This window comes from Mangifera indica, chromosome 3 (assembly GCF_011075055.1).
Source record: "Mangifera indica cultivar Alphonso chromosome 3, CATAS_Mindica_2.1, whole genome shotgun sequence".
Classification (NCBI taxonomy): Eukaryota; Viridiplantae; Streptophyta; class Magnoliopsida; order Sapindales; family Anacardiaceae; genus Mangifera; species Mangifera indica.
This window is the reverse complement of record NC_058139.1, coordinates 4339960-4362640: the sequence shown is the minus strand read 5'-3', so window position 1 is coordinate 4362640 and position 22681 is coordinate 4339960. Positions and strand designations below refer to the sequence as shown.

The 22681-nt window shown below is 30.1% G+C and overlaps 3 protein-coding genes and 1 pseudogene across 3 annotated transcripts; 2 read left to right on the top strand and 2 right to left on the bottom strand.

Moving 5' to 3' along the window:
- Positions 1-1207: 1207 nt before the first annotated feature.
- On the bottom strand, positions 1208-3122 carry LOC123210138 (probable enoyl-CoA hydratase 2, mitochondrial). Its single transcript, XM_044628361.1, has 6 exons — positions 2853-3122; positions 2603-2772; positions 2146-2220; positions 1843-1933; positions 1703-1754; positions 1208-1420 (listed from the first exon to the last, which is right to left on the bottom strand). The coding sequence occupies exons 1-6, from the start codon at positions 3067-3069 to the stop codon at positions 1309-1311; spliced, it is 717 nt and encodes a 238-aa protein (XP_044484296.1). The 5' UTR covers positions 3070-3122; the 3' UTR covers positions 1208-1308.
- A 6989-nt stretch (positions 3123-10111) lies between these two features.
- Positions 10112-10788, top strand: LOC123210291. The gene is made up of 3 exons (XM_044628558.1): positions 10112-10206; positions 10312-10513; positions 10597-10788. Exons 1-3 carry the CDS (start codon positions 10132-10134, stop codon positions 10665-10667), a joined length of 348 nt encoding a protein of 115 aa, XP_044484493.1. The 5' UTR covers positions 10112-10131; the 3' UTR covers positions 10668-10788.
- A 2376-nt stretch (positions 10789-13164) lies between these two features.
- LOC123210930 lies at positions 13165-15141 on the bottom strand (annotated as a pseudogene).
- A 4159-nt stretch (positions 15142-19300) lies between these two features.
- LOC123210851 (increased DNA methylation 1-like) lies at positions 19301-22059 on the top strand. Its single transcript, XM_044629342.1, has 8 exons — positions 19301-20050; positions 20334-20427; positions 20657-20736; positions 20853-21049; positions 21165-21251; positions 21379-21478; positions 21583-21784; positions 21868-22059. The coding sequence occupies exons 1-8, from the start codon at positions 19301-19303 to the stop codon at positions 21936-21938; spliced, it is 1581 nt and encodes a 526-aa protein (XP_044485277.1). The 3' UTR covers positions 21939-22059.
- Positions 22060-22681: the final 622 nt, after the last annotated feature.

Sequence of the window (22681 nt, the reverse complement as noted above, 5' to 3'; positions counted from 1 at the left end):
AAACTCGTAAACAGAATGAGGATTTATTTGACTCATTCAAACAGTTCAGAAGATGAGAGTTATGACTCCTCATGCTCAGACTCTTGACTACACAATGACTAAGCCACAAAGAAGATCAAGAAGCAACAATGTGGGCTCATCGTCATCAAACACTCTACTGTAAATGGCGGATCGTACTGCCAAATGAAGGGAATAGCACCTGAAATTGGAAGCTCAAGCAGATCAAATAATAGTAGTGCTATTGAGAGGAGGAGTGTACGCCGTCCAAAGAATAATAATCATAATAATGGGGGTGAACAAGGATGACTTACTAGACAGCCAAGTAATCCACTCCAAGCAAGGACAACTTGGAGAAGTCGAAGCTAAAACTTGCACCAAATGCCGAGCGTACTTCGAATAATTGCAGAGAAGTACTTTCAAGCCAAAAAACAGTTTTCTCTTGGTTGATTGCAATGGAGATTATTAAAAAAAATGAGCAAGTCTGGTACATGGATAAGAGCCGCCATGCTGTGCTTCAAGTGGGAAAGATTACTTGCACTGTTGTGCTTTGTCGTTGCTGTTACAAGGTGATTACAGTTCATGAGTTTGAGGACCATGCCCAAAGAAGTGGCCTCAAGAGGCCATATGACAACATCTATCTGGTCAGATGACAATAAGAAGGTTGCACTTCCTGACCTGAATCTTGAACCCCTCAAAGAGGATCTTAATTGATATTTTAATTTGTTTCACAGAGGCTTGTATGTAAAAATGAACACAAATGTTTGCCGCTGTCATATATACCATTGTTTGCTTATTATGTACTTTTCATGTTTGTATTATCTTCTCTCTTCTATTTAAATGAAAATACATTAATAAAAAAATTAACCATAATAGTCAAAATATCGAAATACATTTAGGCATATTTTATCTTAAAAATTAATCAAATATTTTTTAAATTAATAACATTACTTTTACTTTAAATATTCAATATGGGCAAGAAAGCTAAAGAACCTAAAATTTATATGATTCAATAGGATCCGTTAGATAACTTTAGTCAGAAATCACTCGGTATGAGACCGTTGTTTGACTTTGCCAAGGTATTAGGCCGATTTTAGAAAGGATTGAACCTCTCTAATTAAGGGATGTAACAAAAGGTTTTGTCTTTATAGAATTAAACAACAAATTCATATTTTTTTTGAATTTTCAACAACTCAATATTGATAAATTATTTAAATTAAAACTGAAAAGATAATTTTCTAATAATAATATGTATCTCAAGAATTATATATAATAGATACATATATGTTTGTGCATGCATCTGCTGCAATCTTACTCACCTATAGACATTGCATCTCTGCCACCAACTTTCCGACCAGTAAATATAAGATCCTTTGGTGCTGACCTTCCAACCAATCTAGGCAGCCGCTGTGTCCCACCTGCTCTGTTAAAAGTCACGACTGTATGAGTAATCTATCACTGCAATTACTTTTCGAAAAGGAAAAGTATTCACACAACCCATTTAATACTGTTACAATGCAATTAGAAGTCACTCTTCTAAGCAAAAATACTGATCTACTTTGGTGCAAAAAATCATATGTTATTACAATTTGCAAGCAAGCGAACAGAACTAATCTAAACCCTCACCATCAAACAAAAATAAATCAAGTAGTAAACCATGAGATGTCACTTAAACTTTGATTTAAAAACAAAATTTAGTACATACCCAGGAATTATAGCAAGTCCTGTTTCAGGTAAACCCAACACTGCATCTTCTCCTGAGTAATCAGAAATTAAAATCCATGAAAATTCTATTTTATCCTTTTCAGGAGAAAGAAACTTTCTCAATGAATAAATTAGAACTACCACAGACACGAAGATCACACGCTAGAGCCATTTCAAGTCCACCACCCAATGCCGCTCCTTGAATGACGGCTATGGTAGGAACAGGAATTGCCTGTATCAAGTGCAAACAAGTTATATAAGCTCAAAAGTAAGATAAAATTCACCAAAAAATGTAATGATATAAGCAAATGTATAAAGAATATTTAACGGCAAAGGAGAATAAGTATCAGCTCAGCATAAGTAATAGGCTTTAACATTTTCTATACACACATATGTACATGGAAATCTTCTGTAAAAGGGTGACCAAACATCAAGTCTTATTACCTCTAAGTATGAGAAGGTGGATCCCAGAGAGTTGACAAAATAATGAATCTCAGATGCACTCATTGCCCTGCGTTCCTAACAAGCCAATAAAAGGCGGAACCGTTTAGTATCCACTATATAAGCAATGTCCCCAAGGAAAACTACAGTCAACACAACCACATTATGAAGCCACTAACCAAGAAAATAACCCATTATTTCATGATTCTACCAAGTGCCCAAGCTGCTACTCAACAACGAATGTTGACAGAAGAAAAAGATATTCTCAATTTAATCACTATAACTTCAATTTCCAGTACAAATTCATGATCAAACTTTTTTCCTCTGATTTATAGTTTTAATAAAAAAAAGGAAATTGATTATGTTCGCTTTGCATCACATTTAAAATAAAGAAATAAACCCGTGAAATCTCGGTGATTAAAATTGTAACAATACATAAAAAGAGCAATTGATATCTTACCTTCAAATCAGCACCAGCACAGAACACTTTGGGTACCGAACTAGAAATCATTACAACATTAGCAGAAGAATCCTCACTAATGGTTTCAAATGTATGCTTTAGGCCTCTCAATATTTCCGTTCCAATCGCATTTCTAGCTCCGGGCCTGTTTAAACTAACTTCAATAATTCCTGTTAATCACAACGGTAAGTACTTCAAATTAACAACAAACATTTCTAAGTCTAAGCAAAACAAACACATGAGCAAGCACCAGAATCAGAGTTGGAGAGTCGCTGAAGTTTGACCGATTCAGAGGAAGCGGATTCCAGAATGAGAGTTCTACGGCTCCGGTACTGATGAGGTTGGTTCAAATTTTCTTCTGAAACTAACAAGTTTAGCAATGGATGAGAAGGTTTATACCAATAGGTTTTGGATTTCTTCATGCAATGCTCAGCCACAGATTTTGTTAGAGTCGTTATGGTGGCCATGTTTGATCAAACAGATTTGAGCAGCGTGACTGAAAGAGAGAGACGGAGTTGGAAAATTTGATTGAAGTGATTTAATATTAGGGAAACTGAAATTTTTAGCCTTATTTTAATTTTTGATACCACTCATTTTAAAATTTAAACAAATATACCACAACAGTAATCTATTTTCCTAAAATACCACTCTTTAAATAACCCATATAGAGATTTTTTTTTTCTTTAAAAATTTGTTCTCTCTTCTTTCTCAAGTTTTGAATGAGGATTTATGCAAAGAGATCCTCTCTCTTTTTCTCTACAACCTTAAAACTGTACTGTGATGAGTAAAAAAATCATTTGGTAGAATTTAATTAAAAAAAATAAAGAGTTCACGTTTAACTGAAAAAATAGTTATAAAAAAATTTAAAAAAACGTTGGCATTGAATTAAAAAGGGTTGGCATAGCCCACCCTTTTATAAAATAAAATGGTTGGCGTTGGCCAATCCTTTTATAAAATAAAGGGTTGGCGTAACGCCAACCCTTCTTAAAGCTAAAAAGAGTTGCCAAGCCAACTCTTTTATTTTACTGTTATGAATTTTTGGATTCTTTTGCATGTGATGAGGCCATATAAATTAAAATATTATTTCTATGAAAGGGAATCCAGAAATCTTTAAATGCAGTGGATCCCATTATATGAAAGAGAATCCAGAAATTTTCAAATTCAATGAGACCCACTATATGGGTGTTGGCGTAAACTAAATTTAAAAAAAACATAAACCAATGGGTGTTGGCGTCACCGCCAAGGGTTGGCGACGTCAACCCGTTCTTCGTCTGAAAATTTTTCAGATTTAAAATTTTGTATTTTATAATCATTAATATAATATTATAACAACTTTAAACAATAAAAACAATATGAAATAACAGTATTAAATACTCTAACAATATAAAATCACAATAAAATTAAATTTCACATGAACTCATGAACATGAATCTATCATACATTATTTTATTTTCAATTATTCATAAAGAAAACACATAACATATAAGTTTTATTGTTCAATCACATATTTTCTTTATTGAAAATTTTTTTTCCATACTATAGAGATTTCTTTCTCACTGGATGGTTGAAAAAAAAAAAAGAGATGGTATTCTCTTTTTTTGCATGAGTTACATCAATAAAGATATTTTAGAAAAATGTTATACTGTTGTAGTAGTTTTGTTTAAACTTTAAAATGAGTGATATATATATATATATACACAACAAAAAAGAATAAAAATTTCAATTTCCCTTTATATATTATCCTAAAATCATACATAACTCAACCCTGACATCGTGCACTCTTTGTTAAAATAATAAAAGAATAGTTGTGGTCTAATGGGCCTCCATAATGTACTCCTTCGGCCCTCCCATTTCCAAGTGTTTAAAAATTTTCGGTGGATTTATTTAGGCTTTTGCTAAATTTACAAATTATTTGATCACTGAGTAAGTTCACACACTTGGCACATGTCCAATTTGAGCCCAATGGACCTGTTTTAGCGTATATTATCAACCACGATACTTATTTGGACATAATTAATATTTTTTTAGAATACCCAAATTATTGAGATTTCAATTTAAGTACATCATATGACACACATGATTAATGTAATAGCGGATGTTAGTAGAAATTAAATCATTGTTTTCTCTCAATTAATGTATGTAACAACACATTTCCCAATAGAGGTATGAAAAATCTTTTTGAATTCTTTTAAGTTGAATTTTTTTAGTTTTCGTTAGTTTTATACACTTTGACTTAAATTCATTAATTTATACAATTTATCGTAATAGATCACAACACAAGAATATATACTACTTAGTTTAACTTTTTTATGAAAGATGTTTGATTACCCTATACTTATACCAACGACAAATATGGTATATTCATTTTGTCATACAATTATATAAAAATATAACGTCATAATCATCATTATACTCTCACTTATCATTATATACATATTTCATATTCATTTTGGTAAAATTTATAGATTTTATAGTTTTCTAATTCTCTAGGTTTTTATCATTCTTGTAACTCTTCAAATAGAACTCATCAACTTGAATACTCGATCAATTCCTTTTTAAGATTAAAATCATTAATTGTGATATAATCTCATCCACTTCTAGGTATTATCCAAAAAAATTGTCATTGAATATTAATTGGTCAAACTTTTGCATATAGTATGCAACACCCATAAACCCATTTTAATTTATTTCAATGTCACTGTCGCTTCAATCCCTATCATCATGAATGGTCGGTATGTTTATTAAAAGTTGTAAGAAATTTAATTCTTATACCTCATCATACCTATACATTTTTTGTATAAATAGGTAAATAACTTGCGTCCCTTTCGAGAATAAATGATTTTTGCTGTAATGATCAACTATTTTTTATAGCACATTGTTCGTTTTATGTCTATACTTTCTTGTGAATTAGAACTTGATTAAGTTCTCTTTCCATCTCATTTATTCTTTTAGAAAATAATGTCTAAAATAAGTTTTAAAACTTATCTAAGCAATATTTTAAAATTTTCTTTCGAATATTTGACAAGATAGTCTTATTTAACTAATGTTTCAATCAATTCAATTTAATTACTTAATATTAGTGTCATTACCATTGTCAAATAAAATACATATGGTGTGTTAAACATAGACACAAACAACATATATATAGGTTACAATCTCTAAGTTATTGCATTATCTTTAGTGGGCAATATAGCTCCCACTATATCCTAGGTGTTAAAATGAACATTATAATGATATGTATTCATCTCATTGGGTTATCCCAAGTAGTCAAAATATATGTTTCTTTAAAATATTTTCCTCATCATGAAGCGCACCGTTTTGATATACAGTCAACTAACGGATATTTCATCGTCGTTACTAACTCCGTTAACATACATTCTAACGGTTAGAATTCCTTAAAATAGAAATCTCATAATATATTTTCCTTTTTAATACGTAATTATGAATTAAATTTATTAAGGTGCAATATATGGAAAACAAATAAAATAAGTCTAGGTGTATTTTATACAAAAATGCAATTTTGACAAATAAAATATAATTATTGACAATTTCAATGAAATTTCAAACATCAACACAAACAAACTTGCATACTATATATTCTACCTTCATTGTCTCTCTTCTTCACACCTATTCCTACTTTGAGTCTCTTTTATATCACCCATATCACAGATAAACGATCTAGTATCGGTCATATTACTAGATAGTTCAACCATTTTCAATTATTTAATTGTCTTATCTTAATTGCCCGACATACATTTTGTATTCACCTTCATATAAATATTTAAGGTAATATTTCTTCTTCATTAAAATCTAAGGTGCATGATTATGCTACAGATTTAAAATTTCATTTTGTTTTCAAAGCGAGAAAATTTACTCACCCAAAAGCGATGAATAAATCATAAATATTATTATTGATTATTTACTTATTTTTTCTTAAAATATATTTGATTTATGTGTTATGCATGTAGGGGCGAATAAAGCAGGTGGCGTTGACACCTTCGACTGTAATTTTAGTTTCAACAGATTTGATTTGAGTAAGTTTTTTGAATAAAATATAACATTTTTATTTTTGAAATCTATCTAAATAAAATATATTTATTTGGTGTTGTTATTTTAATTTTTTTTTAAATAGATCTCTTAGTTAATTTATAACTTGGATTTTTTTTTAAAGTTTTTTGAATTTTTTTATTTTCCAAAATTTTTTTTCTATGTTTCGTTATATATCTTATATCGTATTGTAGTAAGTTTTTTGAATAAAATATAACATTTTTATTTTTGAAATCTATCTAAATAAAATATATTTATTTGGTGTTGTTATTTTAATTTTTTTTAAAATAGATCTCTTAGTTAATTTATAACTTGGATTTTTTTAAAAAAAATTTGAACTTTTTTATTTTCCAAAATTTTTTTTCTATGTTTCGTTATATATCTTATATCGTATTGTAGTAAGTTTTTTAAATAAAATATAACATTTTTATTTTTGAAATCTATCTAAATAAAATATATTTATTTGGTGTTGTTATTTTAATTTTTTTTAAAATAGATCTCTTAGTTAATTTATAACTTGGATTTTTTAAAAAAAATTTGAACTTTTTTATTTTCCAAATTTTTTTTTCTATGTTTCGTTATACATCTTATATCGTATTGTAGTAAGTTTTTTGAATAAAATATAACATTTTTATTTTTGAAATCTATCTAACTAAAATATATTTATTTGGTGTTGTTATTTTAATTTTTTTTTAAATAGATCTCTTAGTTAATTTATAACTTGGAGTTTTTTTATTTTTCAAATTTTTTTCTGTGTTTTGTTATATATCATATATCATATCAAAGTAAATTTTTTAAATAAAATATAAAATTTTTATTTTTGAAATCTACCTAAATAAAATATATTATTTGGTGTTGTTATTTTAATTTTTTTAGTAGATCTTTTAGTGAATTTATAACTTGGATTCTTTTTTATTTTGAACTTTTTTTTTATTTTTAAATTTTTTCTTTTATGTTTGGTTATATATCGTATTGTATATCAAAAAAAATTTTCATATCATATATCATATATCATATATCTTTTTAAAAAGATGAGAAAGTTATTGTTGTATGAAATATAACAAAAGTACAAGAAACCATGAATTAAATATAGAGAAATTTAAGTTATTTTGTTTTTATTTTATAAATATTTAATTAGTGTAAATCATAATTATTAGTATCTTATGATATGATATATGTGAAAAACGATCATATTTTAAAGTATATCGAATTAATATAATATAATAGGTGTATAAGAATATATAAGTAAAAAAATGAAGTGGAATGATTAAAATGAATTTGATTCTTTATAAATATTCTATTACAATCTTGGCTTCTTGTTTGAATTTTGTTAAACCATGGATTCTTTGTTTAGTTACTAGTTACAGTTTGACATCAGATGAGGACTCAAAAGCAGAAGAGAGTTTATTTTTCTCATTCAAATAGTTCTGAAGATGACGGATATGACTCAATGTACTCGGACCCTGATTACACAATTATTAGGTGACAAAGAAGATGTAGAAGCAACAATGTGGGCTCATCATCATCAAACGCTCCAACGCAAATGGCAGATCGTACTGTTCAAATGGAGGGAACAGCACTTGAAATAGGAAGCTCTAGTAGATCAAATAATGGTAGTGCTGTTGAGAGGAGATGTGGACGTCGTCCAAATAATGGGGGTGAACAAGGACCACCATCTAGACAACCAAGTAATCGACTCCTAGCAAGGACAACTAGGAGAAGTAGAAGCTCAGACTTGCATCAAATGCCGAGTACTTCCAACAATAGCAGCGAAGTACTTTCAAGCAAAAAAACAGTCCTGTCATGGTTGATTGACAAGGAGATTATTCAAAAAAATGAGCAAGTTTGGTACATGGATGAGAGCCACAATGTTGTGCTTCAAAAGGGAAAGATTACTCCGGCTGGTGTGCTTTGTTGCTGCTGTGACAAAGTGATTACAGTTCATGAGTTTAAGGGTCATGCCCAAAGACGTGACCTCAAGATGCCATATGACAACATTTATCTCGTTAGATTGCAGAGTTATCTATTATCCATTATGGTAAAGGCATTGCAACGAGAGGATGAAGTCACATTCAATCTCATTCAACTACATACAATTGCGTCAGATAGAAATGATGACGCCTGCATTGTATGTGCCGATGGGGGAGACTTAATTTGTTGCCACCAATGCCCCTCTACCTATCATTTAAACTGTTTGGATATGGAGGTACTGAATCTCTCTACTGTTTCTTCACTAGGCAACCTTGTCCCAAGAACATAGTCCCTGCACATGCTTATTTATATACATTTATGCACGATTTTCATATTTATTTTCTGATGCAAATGTCTTCTAAAAGATAAATAAAGTGCAATTTACTGTTATTTTAATCTCTCTTAATTAATTCTTAAGCTGAGTCTGGCAAATTGTGCAGAATGTACCTCAAGGAGATTGGCTATGTCCTCGCTGTGTTTGCAAATTTTGTGGTGCTGGCAGCAATACAGAATGCTTAGAATGTGAAATGAAATGTATGTTTTTATTCCCCTTTTCTCTGTTATGATTTAGAATTATGTATATCATTGCCACCTTCTGGCCAGGGATGCATCTGCCCTCAGAAACCAAATTGAAGTCTATAATATCACCATGATATTATAGGCTTACTCTTTCAGATATCTATTATTTACATCTCATAGCAAATTAAGTACATAGTTCTATAAAAATAAAGCTCTCACATGTGTTGCTTTGATTCTGATACAGATCACGAGGAATGTCTTCTGGAAACAAAAGACATAGATCTCAATTGTCCCAATGCATTTTGCAGCAACATCTGTGGGGAGGTGCTTCTTCAGTTTATGCTATTGTTGTATTATTTAAATGATCATTCAAAATATTATGAAGATGTCGTTTCTCTTTGCTATTGTTATATTCAACTTTCTTTTTTCCCTCTTTATAAGATATATACGAAGCTGAAGGAGATGGTGGGAGTAAGAAATGAACTAGATAATGGTTATTCTTGGACTCTACTGCAATGGATGCCAGCATCGACAACGTCTAAAAGTGGTAATGATTTACACAAAATGGTCGAATGCAATTGCAAAATTACAGTAACATGGACCGTCATGGATGAAATCTTTTTACCCAACATTGATCGGTTTACCACAATAAATATCATTCAGAGTGTTGTATATAGTCGTGGGTAAGCATTATTTTTTTCGACATCAATCTTCTTATTTGAAGGGAAATTTTATTTAAATTTTGTCTTTCAGGTCTAATTTAGTTCGGTTGAATTTTCGACGTTTTTTCACTGCTGTGTTAGAATACAATGATGAAATTATATCAGTCGCATCCTTAAGGTATATTGATTATTTTTATTTTTATTTTTGTCTTGTTTTTCTGATATATCCATTGTTAAGCTTGTGCAAAGTGCAGCGTGACTATCCATTTAACGTAATGAGTGTTGGGTTGATAATGATTCTATAGGGTGCATGGAAACAAGCTAGCTGAGATGCCATTTGTTGGAACCTGTGAAAAGTACAGGGGCAAAGGAATGCTGCAGAAACTACTTACTGCCCTAGAATCTGTAAGTTTTTTTTTTTTTTTTTAAGAATAATAAAAATTTATTAATCACTTGTTTAATCTTTATTCTCTTTTCTTGGAACAATTCGTAATGGAAATTAATTTGCAGGCCCTTTGCTTTCTGAAAGTGGAAAATCTTGTGATTCCATCAGTACCTGAGCTTGTTCCAATGTGGAAGGAAAAGTACAGCTTTTCCCCCATCAGCAATAGCTCGATGAAGGATTTAATCTTCACCAACACACTGATGTTTCCAACTGCTGTCAGACTTCAAAAATCCTTGGCACTACAACCCACAGACCCAACCGATGCAGGTTTTACTCCATTTTCAAAATCTTTTTATATCTGATCTTACATATTCATTCATTAATTCAGTTAAACTTTCTAATTTCTGCAGATGATGATAAATTGAACAGAGTCGCACTTCCAGACCTGAATCTGGCACCCCCAGAAGACGATCTTAATTAATATCTTATTTTGTTTCACAGTGTCTTGTACGTGTACCACTGTCATACCATTATTTGATTATTACATAATTAATAATAATAATAAGCATACAAGGTATGTAATAAGCAAACAAGGGTATGACAGCGGCAAATACTTGAAATTAAAAATTGGTCTTTCTTTCTTACGTGTTTCCAAAATAATAACATTTTTAATGGGATAATTTATCGTACCTATATTATAAAATAAAATAAGACTCAGTCTATTTTTATAAATCCAATAAATTTAATACCATGATAATCAAGATTTTTATTTATTTATAAATGGTATCATAATTATTATTAGTTACCATATAATTTATCCTTAAATAGAAGCAAAATTAATCTGACTACCAAATATAAACCTCCTTTCAATTTCTTTCTGTATTCTCACCTGTATTTTCCTTTTCTCTCTAATGTAATTTTAATTGTTTTGTTTTTTTGCCTAGAAAGGATTATAATGTAATTATATTTTATGTAAAATGAGAATTTGGTGATCTGTATTTGCTTTATATCTTTAGATTCCTTTTCTGGTCAACTATGTTATGTATATAACATATGGCCATGGATGCATCTGCCTTCAGAGTCCAAAATGAAGTCTATAATATCTATAATATCACCATGATATTAGAGACTTACTCGTATTTAAGATCTCCGTTATTTACCTCTCATAGCAAATTAATAAAGAGATCTCATATATGCTCAAGGCATTGCAACGAGAGGATGAAGTCCGATGCCATGCATTCGATTTCATTCAGTTGCATAGAATTGCCTTTGATAGCAATGATATGCATATATTATACGTGCCATGGAGACTTAATTTATTGCGACAAATACCCCTTGAACTGTTTGGATATGAAGGTAAGACTGATTGATTACTGTTGTACTCCCCCTTGTCCCTTTGGAACCTTGTCCGAGGGACTATTTATATACATTTATGTATTATTTTCATAGTTTTTTCATAGATACTTTCTTATGCAAATGTCTTAATCTCTCTTAATGTTTTTTTTAATCTTTCTTAATTAATTATTAAGCTGAGCCTGACATTGACAGACTCAACTTAAGATTAATCTCTCTTAACCTTTAATATATGGTATTAATTTTATGGTATACATTATTTTTTACTTATATTATATCATAATATAAAAAACGTATCTTATATTATAGAATACTAATAACTATAATTAAGACATCATATTTGATTATAAAATGAAATGATTCAAATGATTTTGAATCTTTATAGATATTCTACAATCTTGGCTTCTTATTTGAAATTTGTTAATCCATGAATTTTTTGTTTAATTACTTGTTAAAGCCCGAAATAACACTAACATTTGAAATTACAGCTTCCAAGATGAAAACTCGAACGCAGAATGAGGGTTTATTTTACTCATTCAAACAGTTCAGAAGATGAGAGTTATGACTCCTCATGCTCAGAGTCTAACTACACAATGACTAGGCCACAAAGAAGATCAAGAAGCAACAATGTGGGCTCATCGTCATCAAACACTCCATTGTAAATGGCGGATCGTATTGCTCAAATGAAGGGAATAGCACCTGAAATTGGAAGCTTAAGCAGATCAAATAATAGTAGTGCTATTGAGAGGAGACGTGTACGCCGTCCAAAGAATAATAATCATAATAATGGGGGTGAAGAAGGATGACTTTCTAGACAACTAAGTAATCCACTCCAAGCAAAGACAACTTAGAGAAGTCGAAGCTAAAACTTGCACCAAATGCCGAGCGTACTTCTAATAATTGCAGAGAAGTACTTTCAAGCAAAAAAACAGTCTTCTCATGGTTGATTGCAATGGAGATTATTCAAAAAAATGAGCAAATCGGGTACATGGATAAGAGCCGCCATGTTGTGCTTCAAGTGGGAAAGATTACTTGCACTGTTGTGCTTTGTCGTTGCTGTTACAAGGTGATTACAGTTCATAAGATTGAGGAGCATGCCCAAAGAAGTGACCTCAAGAGGTCATATGACAACATCTATCTGGTCAGATGACAATAAGAAGGTTACACTTCCTGACCTGAATCTTGAACCCCTCGAAGAGGATCTTAATTGATATTTTAAGTTGTTTCACAGAGGCTTGTATGTAAAAATGAACACAAATGTTCGCCGCTGTCATATATACCATTGTTTGCTTATTATGTAGTTTTCATGTTTGTATTATCTTCTCTCTTCTATATAAATGAAAAAACGTTAATAAAAAAAATTAATCATAATAGTCAAAATATCGAAATACATCTAGACATATTTTATCTAAAAAATTAATCAAATATTTTTTAAATTTATAACATTAGTTTTACTTTAAATATTCAATATGGGCAAGAAAGCTAAAGAGCCTAAAATTTACCTGAATCAATAGGATCCATTAAGCAGTTTTAGTCAGAAATCACTCAGCATGAGGCCGTTGTTCGACTTTGCCAAGGCATTGGGCCAATTCTAGAAAGGATTGGACCTCTCTAATTAAGGGATGTAACAAAAGACTCTCTCTTTATGGAATTAAACAACAAATTCATATTTTTTTGAATTTTCAACAACTCAACATTGATAAATTATTAAAATTAAAACTGAAAAGATAATTTTCTAATAATAATATGTATCTCAAGAATTATATATAATAGATACATATATGTTTGTGTATGCATCTGCTGCAATCTTCCTCACCTATAGACATTGCATCTCTGCCACCAACTTTCCGACCGGTAAATATAAGATCCTTTGCTACTGACCTTCCAACCAATCTAGGCAGCCGCGGTGTCCCACCTGCTCTGTTAAAAGCCAGGACTGTATGAGTAATCTATCACTGCAATTACTTTTCGAAAAGGAAAAGTATTCACACAACCCATTTAATACTGTTACAATGCAATTAGAAGCCACTCTTCTGAGCAAAAATACAGAACTAATCTAAACCCTCACCATCAAACAAAAATAAATCAAGTAGTAAACCATGAGATGTCACTTAAACTTTGATTTAAAAACAAAATTTAGTACATCCCCCGGAATTATAGCAAGTCCTGTTTCAGGTAAACCCAATACTGCATCTTCTCCTGAGTAATCAGAAATTAAAATCCATGAAAATTATATTTTATCCTTTTCAGGAGAAAGAAACTTTCTCAATGAATAAATTAGAACTACCACAGACACGAAGATCACACGCTAGAGCCATTTCAAGTCCACCACCCAATGCCTCTCCTTCAATGACGGCAATGGTAGGAACAGGAAGTGCCTGTATCAAGTGCAAACAAGTTATATAAGCTCAAAAGTAAGATAAAATTCACCACAAAATGTAATGATATAAGCAAATGTATAAAGAATATTTAACGGCAAAGGAGAATAAGTATCAGCTCAGCATAAGTAGTAGGCTTTAACATTCTCTATACAGACATATGTACATGGAAATCTTCTGTAAAAGGGTAACCAAACATCAAGTCTTATTACCTCTAACTATGAGAAGGTGGATCGCAGAGAGTTGACAAAATAATGAATCTCAGATGCACTCATTGCCCTGCGTTCCTAACAAACCAATAAAAGGCGGAACCGTTTAGCATCCACTATATAAGTAATGTCCCCAAGGAAAACTACAGTCAACACAACCACATTATGAAGCCACTAACCAAGAAAATAACCCATTATTTCATGATTCTACCAAGTGCCCAAGCTGCTACTCAACAACGAATGTTGACAGAAGAAAAGGATATTCTCAATTTAATCACTATAACTTCAATTTCCAGTACAAATTCATGATCAAACTTTTTTCCTCTGATTTATAGTTTTAATAAAAAAAGGAAATTGATTATGTTCGCTTTGCATCACATTTAAAATAAAGAAATAAACCCGTGAAATCTCAGTGATTAAAATTGTAATAATACATAAAAAGAGCAACTGATACCTTCAAATCAGCACCAGGACAGAACACTTTAGGCACCGAACTAGAAATCATTACAACATTAGCAGAAGAATCCTCACTAATAGTTTCAAATGTATGCTTTAGGCCTCTCAATAGTTCCGTTCCAATCGCATTCCTAGCTCCAGGCCTGTTTAAATTAACTTCAATAATTCCTGTTAATCACAACGGTAAGTACTTCAAATTAACAACAAATATTTCTAAGTCTAAGCAAAACAAACACATGAGCAAGCACGAGAATCAGAGTCGGAGAGTCGCTGAAGTTTGACCGATTCAGAGGAAACGGATTCCAGAATGAGAGTTCTACGGCTCCGGTACTGATGAGGTTGGTTCAAATTTTCTTCTGAAACTAACAAGTTTAGCAATGGATGAGAAGGTTTATACCAATAGGTTTTGGATTTCTTCATGCAATGCTCAGCCACAGATTTTGTTAGAGTCGTTATGGTGGCCATGTTTGATCAAACAGACTTGAGCAGCGAGACTGAAAGAGAGAGATGCAGTTGGAAATTTTGATCAAAGTGATTTGATATTATCCTGAAATCCTACATAACTCAAGGCTGGCATCGTGCACTGTTTGTTAAAATATTAAAAGAATAGTTGTGGGCTAATGGGCCTCCATAATGTACTCCTTCGGCCCTCCCCATTTCCAAATGTTTAAAAATTTTCGGTGAATTTATTTAGGCCTATGCTAAATTTACAAATTATTTGATCACTGAGTAAGTTCACACACTTGGCACATGTCCAATTTGAGCCCAATGGACCTGTTTTAGCGTATATTTTCAACCACTATACTTAGGGATATTAATTAAAATAGGTAAAAATTTTTCCGCTTATACCTTATTAAGCAAACACACAGTAGTTTTATTTTTATAAGTAATTTTTTTTGGAACTTCAAAAATACCCTCCCAGTCCTGTAGCGTAGGCGCTGGAAGGAAGATGTGGTGCACGCGGTGCGTGCGTAGTGCGTGCGGTGCGTACGCAGTGTGTGTGGTGCGCACGGTGCGTGCCCATATATAAACAATTGCGTGTACACTTTCTTTTATATATATATATATATTAAATAATATAATATAATATAATATTTAAAAAATATAATAAATAAATAAATATATATTAAATATTATAATATTTAATATAATATAGATAAATAATAATAATAATAATTTTTAAATATATATTATATTATTATATATATTTAAAAATTATTATTATTATTTATATATATTATATTAAATATTATAATATTTAATATATATATTTATTTATTATTTAATATATATATATATAATAAATATTATAATATTTAATATAATATATAATATAAAAAAAATAATAATAATAATTTTTAAATATATATTTATTATATTATAATATTATATATAATATATATTTAAAAATTATTATTATTATTATTATTATTATTTATACATATTATATTAAATATTATAAAATATATATATATATATATATATATATATATATATGAGGGTGTACGCACTCTGTACGCACCGCGCGCACCACACCTTCCTTCTAGCGCCTACAGCTACAGGGCTGAGAGGGTATTTTTGGAGTTATAAAAAAAATTGCTTATAAAAGTAAAACTACTGTGTGTTTGTCTAAAAAGGTATAAGCGGAAAAATTTTCACCTATTTTAATTAATATTCCCTATACTTATTTGGACATAATTGATATTTTTTGAGGATACCCGAATTATTGAAATTTTAATTTGAGTATATAATATGACATACATGATTAATTAAAAAGCAGATGTTAGTAAAAATTAAATCATCTTTTTCTCTTAGTTCATGTATGTAACAACACATTTCCCAATAGAGGCATGAAGGATATTTTTGAATTCTTTTAAGTTGAATTTTTTTATTTTTTGTCAGATTTATACACTTTGACTTAAATTCATTAATTTGTACAATCTACTGCAATAGATTACAATACAAGAATATATACTACTTAGTTTAACTTTCTTTATGAAAAGATGTTTGATTACCCTATACTTATACCAACGACAAATACTGTATATTCTTTTTGTCATACAATTATATAAAAATACAACGTTAGAATCATCATTATACTATCACTTATCATTGTATACATATTTCATATTCATTTTGGTAAAATTTATTGATTTTATAGTTTTCTCTTAACGAATTCCCTCGGTTTTTATCATTCTTGTAACTCCTCAAATATAACTCATCAACTTGAATACCCGATCAATTCCTTTTCAAGATTAAAATCATTAGTTGTGATATAATCTCATCCATTTCTAGGCGTTATCCAAAAAAATTGTCATTGAATATTAATTGGTCAAACTTTTGCATATGGTATGCAACATCCATAAACACATTTGAATTTATTTCAACGTCACCATAGATTTCAATCTCTATCATCATGAATGACCAGTATGTTTATCAAGAGTTGTGAGAAATTTAATTCTTACACCTCATCGTACCTATAAATTTTTTGTATAAATAGGTAAATAACTTGCATCCTTTTCAAGAATAAATGATTTTTGTTGTAATGATCAACTATTTTTTATAGCACATTATTCGTTGTATGTCTATACTATCTTGTGAATTAGAATTTGATTGAGTTCTCTTTCCATCTCATTTGTTCTTTTAGAAAATGACGTCTAAAATAATCTCTAAAATAAGTTTTAAAACTTATCCGAGCAATATTTTCAATTTTTTTTTAGAATATTTGACAAGATAGTCTTATTTAACTAATGGTCCAATCAATTCAATTTAATTACTTAATATTAGTGTCATTACCATTGTCAAATAAAATACATATGGTGTGTTATACATAGACACAAACAACACATATATAGGTTACAATCTCTAAGTTTTTGCATTATCTTTAGCGGGCAATATAGCTCCCACCATACCCTAGGTGTTAAAATGAACATTATAATGATATGTATTCATCTCATTGGGCCATCCCAAGTAGTCAAAATTTATGTTTCTTTAAAATATTTTCATTATCATGAAACGCACCGTTTTGATATACAATCAACTAACGGATATTTCATCGTCGTTACTAACTCCGTTAACATACATTCTAACGGTTAGAATTCCTTAAAATAGAAATCTCATAATATATTTTCCTTTTTAATACGTAATTATGAATTAAATTTATTGAGGTGTAATATATGGAAAACAAATAAAATAAGTCTAGGTGTATTTTATACAAAAATGCAATTTTGACAAATAAAATATAATTATTGATAATTTCAATGAAATTTCAAACATCAACACAAACAAACTTGCATACTATATATTCTACCTTCATTGTCTCTCTTCTTCACACCTATTCCTACCTTGAATCTCTTTTAAAGCTTCATTTGTTTCGAGTCTCTTTTATAGCACTCATATCACAAATAAACAATGTCATATTACTAGATAGTTTAACCATTTTCAATTATTTAATTGTCTTATCTTAATTGCCCAACATACATTTTTTATTCACCTCCGTATAAATATCTAAGGTAATATTTCTTCTTCATTAAAATCTATGGTGTATGATTATGCTACAGATTTAAAATTTCATTTTGTTTTCAAAGCGAGAAAATTTACTCATCCAAAAGCGATGAATAAATCATAAATATTATTATTGATTATTTACTTATTTTTTCTTAAGATATAATTGATATATGTATTATGCATGTAGGGACGAATAAAACAGTTGGCGTTGACACTTTCGACTGTAATTTCAGTTTCAACAGATTTGATTTGAGTAAGTTTTTTGAATAAAATATAAAATTTTTATTTTTGAAATCTATCTAAATAAAATATATTTATTTGGTGTTGTTATTTTAATTTTTTTTAAAATAGATCTCTTAGTTAATTTATCACTTGGATTTTTTTTTTAAATTTTGAACTTTTTTATTTTTCAAAATTTTTTTTCTATGTTTCGTTATATATCTTGTTATATATCTTATATCGTATTGTAGTAAGTTTTTTGAATAAAATATAACATTTTTATTTTTGGAATCTATCTAAATAAAATATATTTATTTGGTGTTGTTATTTTAATTTTTTTTTAAATAGATCTCTTAGTTAATTTATAACTTGGAGATTTTTTATTTTTCAAATTTTTTTTTGTGTTTTGTTATATACCATATATCATATAGTAGTAATTTTTTTAAACAAAATATAACATTTTTATTTTTGAAATCTACCTAAATAAAATATATTTGTTTTGTGTTGTTATTTTAATTTTTTTAGTTGATCTTTTAGTGAATTTATAACTTGGATTCTTTTTTATTTTTTGAACTTTTTTTTTATTTTTAAATGTTTTCTTTTATGTTTGGTTATATATCGTATATCGTATTGCATATCAAAAAAAATTTTCATATCATATATCATATATCATATATTTTTTTAAAAAGATGAGAAAATTATTGTTGTATGAAACATAACAAAAGTACAATAAACCATGAATTAAATATAGGGAAATTTACTTTATTTTGTTTTTATTTTATAAATATTTAATTTATGTAATTATAATTATTAATATCTTAAGATATGATATAATTTATGGGTGTATAAGAATATATAAGTAAAAAAATGAAGTGGAATGATTAAAATGAATTTGATTCTTTATAAATATTCTATTACAATCTTGGCTTTTTGTTTGAATTTTGTTAAACCATGGATTCTTTGTTTAGTTACTAGTTACAGCTTGGTATCAGATGAGGACTCGAAAACAGAAGAGGATTTATTTTTCTCATTTAAATAGTTCTGAAGATGAGGGATATGACTCAACATACTCGGACCCTGACTACACAATTATTAGGCAACAAAGAAGATCTAGAAGCAACAATGTGGGCTCATCATCATCAAACGCTCCAACGCAAATGGCAGATCGTACTGTTCAAATGGAGGGAACAACACCTGAAATAGGAAGCTCTAGCAGATCAAATAATGGTAGTGCTGTTGAGAGGAGATGTGGACGTCGTCCAAATTATGGGGGTGAACGAGGACCACTATCTAGACAACCAAGTAATCGACTCCTAGCAAGGACAACTAGGAGAAGTAGAAGCTCAGACTTGCATCAAACGCCGAGTACTTCCAACAATAGCAGCGAAGTACTTTCAAGCAAAAAAACAGTCCTGTCATGGTTGATTGACAAGGAGATAATTCAAAAAAATGAGCAAGTTTGGTACATGGATGAGAGCCACAATGTTGTGCTTCAAAAGGGAAAGATTACTCCGGCTGGTGTGCTTTGTTGTTGCTGTGACAAAGTGATTACAGTTCACGAGTTTGAGGGTCATGCCCAAAGACGTGACCTCAAGATGCCATATGACAACATTTATCTCGTTAGATTGCAGAGTTATCTATTATCCATTATGGTAAAGGCATTGCAACGAGAGGATGAAGTCACATTCAATCTTATTCAACTACATAAAATTGCGTCAGATAGAAATGATGACGCCTGCATTGTATGTGCCGATGGGGGAGACCTAATTTGTTGCCACCAATGCCCCTCTACCTATCATTTAAACTGTTTGGATATGGAGGTACTGAATCTCTCTACTATTTCTTCACTAGGCAACCTTGTCCCAAGAACATAGTCCCTGCACATACTTATTTATATACATTTATGCACGATTTTCATATTTATTTTCTGATGCAAATGTCTTCTAAAAGATAAATAAAGTGCAATTTACTGTTATTTTAATCTCTCTTAATTAATTCTTAAGCGGAGTCTGGCAAATTGTGCAGAATGTACCTCAAGGAGATTGGCTATGTCCTCGCTGTGTTTGCAAATTTTGTGGTGCTGGCAGCAATACAGAATGCTTAGAATGTGAAATGAAATGTATGTTATTATTCCCCTTTTCTCTGTTAAAATTTAGAATTATGTATATCATTGCCACCTTATGGCCATGGATGCATCTGCCCTCAGAAACCAAATTGAAGTCTATAATATCACCATGATATTATAGGCTTACTCTTTCAGATATCTATTATTTACATCTCATAGCAAATTAAGTACATAGTTCTATAAAAATAAAGCTCTCACATGTGTTGCTTTGATTCTGATACAGATCACGAGGAATGTCTTCTGGAAACAAAGGACATAGATCTCAATTGTCCCAATGCATTTTGCAGCAACATCTGTGGGGAGGTGCTTCTTCAGTTTATGCTATTGTTATATAATTTACATGATCATTCAAAATATTATGACGATGCCGTTTCTCTTTGCTATTGCTATATTTAACTTCTTTTTTCCCTCTTTATAAGATATATACGAAGCTTCAACAGATGGCGGGAGTAAGAAATGAACTAGATAATGGTTATTCTTGGACTCTCCTGCAATGGATGCCAGCATGGACGTCGTCTAAAAGTGGTAATCATCTACATAAAATGGTCGAATGCAACTGCAAAATTGCAGTAATATGGACCGTCATGGATGAAATCTTTTTACCCAACATTGATCGGTTTACCACAATAAATATCATCCAGAGTGTCATCTATAGTCGTGGGTAAGCATTATTTTTTTCAACATCAATCTTCTTATTTGAAGGAAAAATTCATTTAAATTCTGTCTTTCAGGTCTAATTTAGTTCGGTTGAATTTTGGACGTTTTTTCACTGCTGTGTTGGAACACAATGATGAAATTATATCAGTCGCATCCTTAAGGTATATTGATTATTTTTATTTTTATTTCTGTCTCGTTTTTCTGATATGTCCATCGTTAAGCTTGTGCAAAGTGCAGCATGTCTATCCATTTAACGTAATGAGTGTTGGGTTGATGATGATTCTATAGGGTGCATGGAAACAAGCTAGCTGAGATGCCATTTGTTGGAACCTGTGAAAAGTACAGGGGCAAAGGAATGCTGCAGAAACTACTTACTGCCCTAGAATCTGTAAGTTTTTTTTTTTTTTTTAAGAATAATAAAAATTTATTAATCACTTGTTTAATCTTTGTTCTCTTTTCTTGGAACAATTCGTAATGGAAATTAATTTGCAGGCCCTTTGCTTTCTGAAAGTGGAAAATCTTGTGATTCCATCAGTACCTGAGCTTGTTCCAATGTGGAAGGAAAAGTACAGCTTTTCCCCCATCAGCAATAGCTTGATGAACGATTTAATCTTCACCAACACACTGATGTTTCCAACTGCTATCAGACTTCAAAAATCCTTGGCACTACAACCCACAGACCCAACCGATGCAGGTTTTACTCCATTTTCAAAATCTTTCTATATCTGATCTTACATATTCATTCATTAATTCAGTTAAACTATCTAATTTCTGCAGATGATGATAAATTGAACAGAGTCGCACTTCCAGACCTGAATCTGGCACCCCCAGAAGACGATCTTAATTAATATCTTATTTTGTTTCACAGTGTCTTGTACGTGTACCACTGTCATACCATTATTTGATTATTACATAATTAATAATAATAATAAGCATACAAGGTATGTAATAAGCAAACAAGGGTATGACAGCGGCAAATACTTGAAATTAAAAATTGGTCTTTCTTTCTTATGTGTTTCCAAAATAATAACATTTTTAATGGGATAATTTATCGTACCTATATTATAAAATAAAAAAAGACTCAGTCTATTTTTATAAATCCAATAAATTTAATACCATAATAATCAAGATTTTATTTATATATAAATGGTCTCATAATTATTATTAGTTACCATTTAATTTATCCTTAAATAGAAGCAAAATTAACCTGACAGATATTAGATGCATGTACAAATTTATTATGACTACCAAATATAAACCCCCATTCAATTTCTTTCTGTATTCTTACCTGTATTTTCCTTTTCTCTCTAATGTAATTTTAATTTTTTTGTTTTTTTCCTAGAAAGGATTATAAATGTAATTATATTTTATGTAAAATGAGAATTTGGTGATCTGTATTTGCTTTATATTATCTTTAGATTCCTTTTCTGGTCAATTATGTTATGTATATAACATGTGGCCATGGATGCATTTGCCTTCAGAATCCAAAATGAAGTCTATAATATCTAGAATATCACCATGATATTAGAGACTTACTCTTATTTAAGATTTCCGTTATTTATCTCTCATAGCAAATTAATAAGGAGATCTC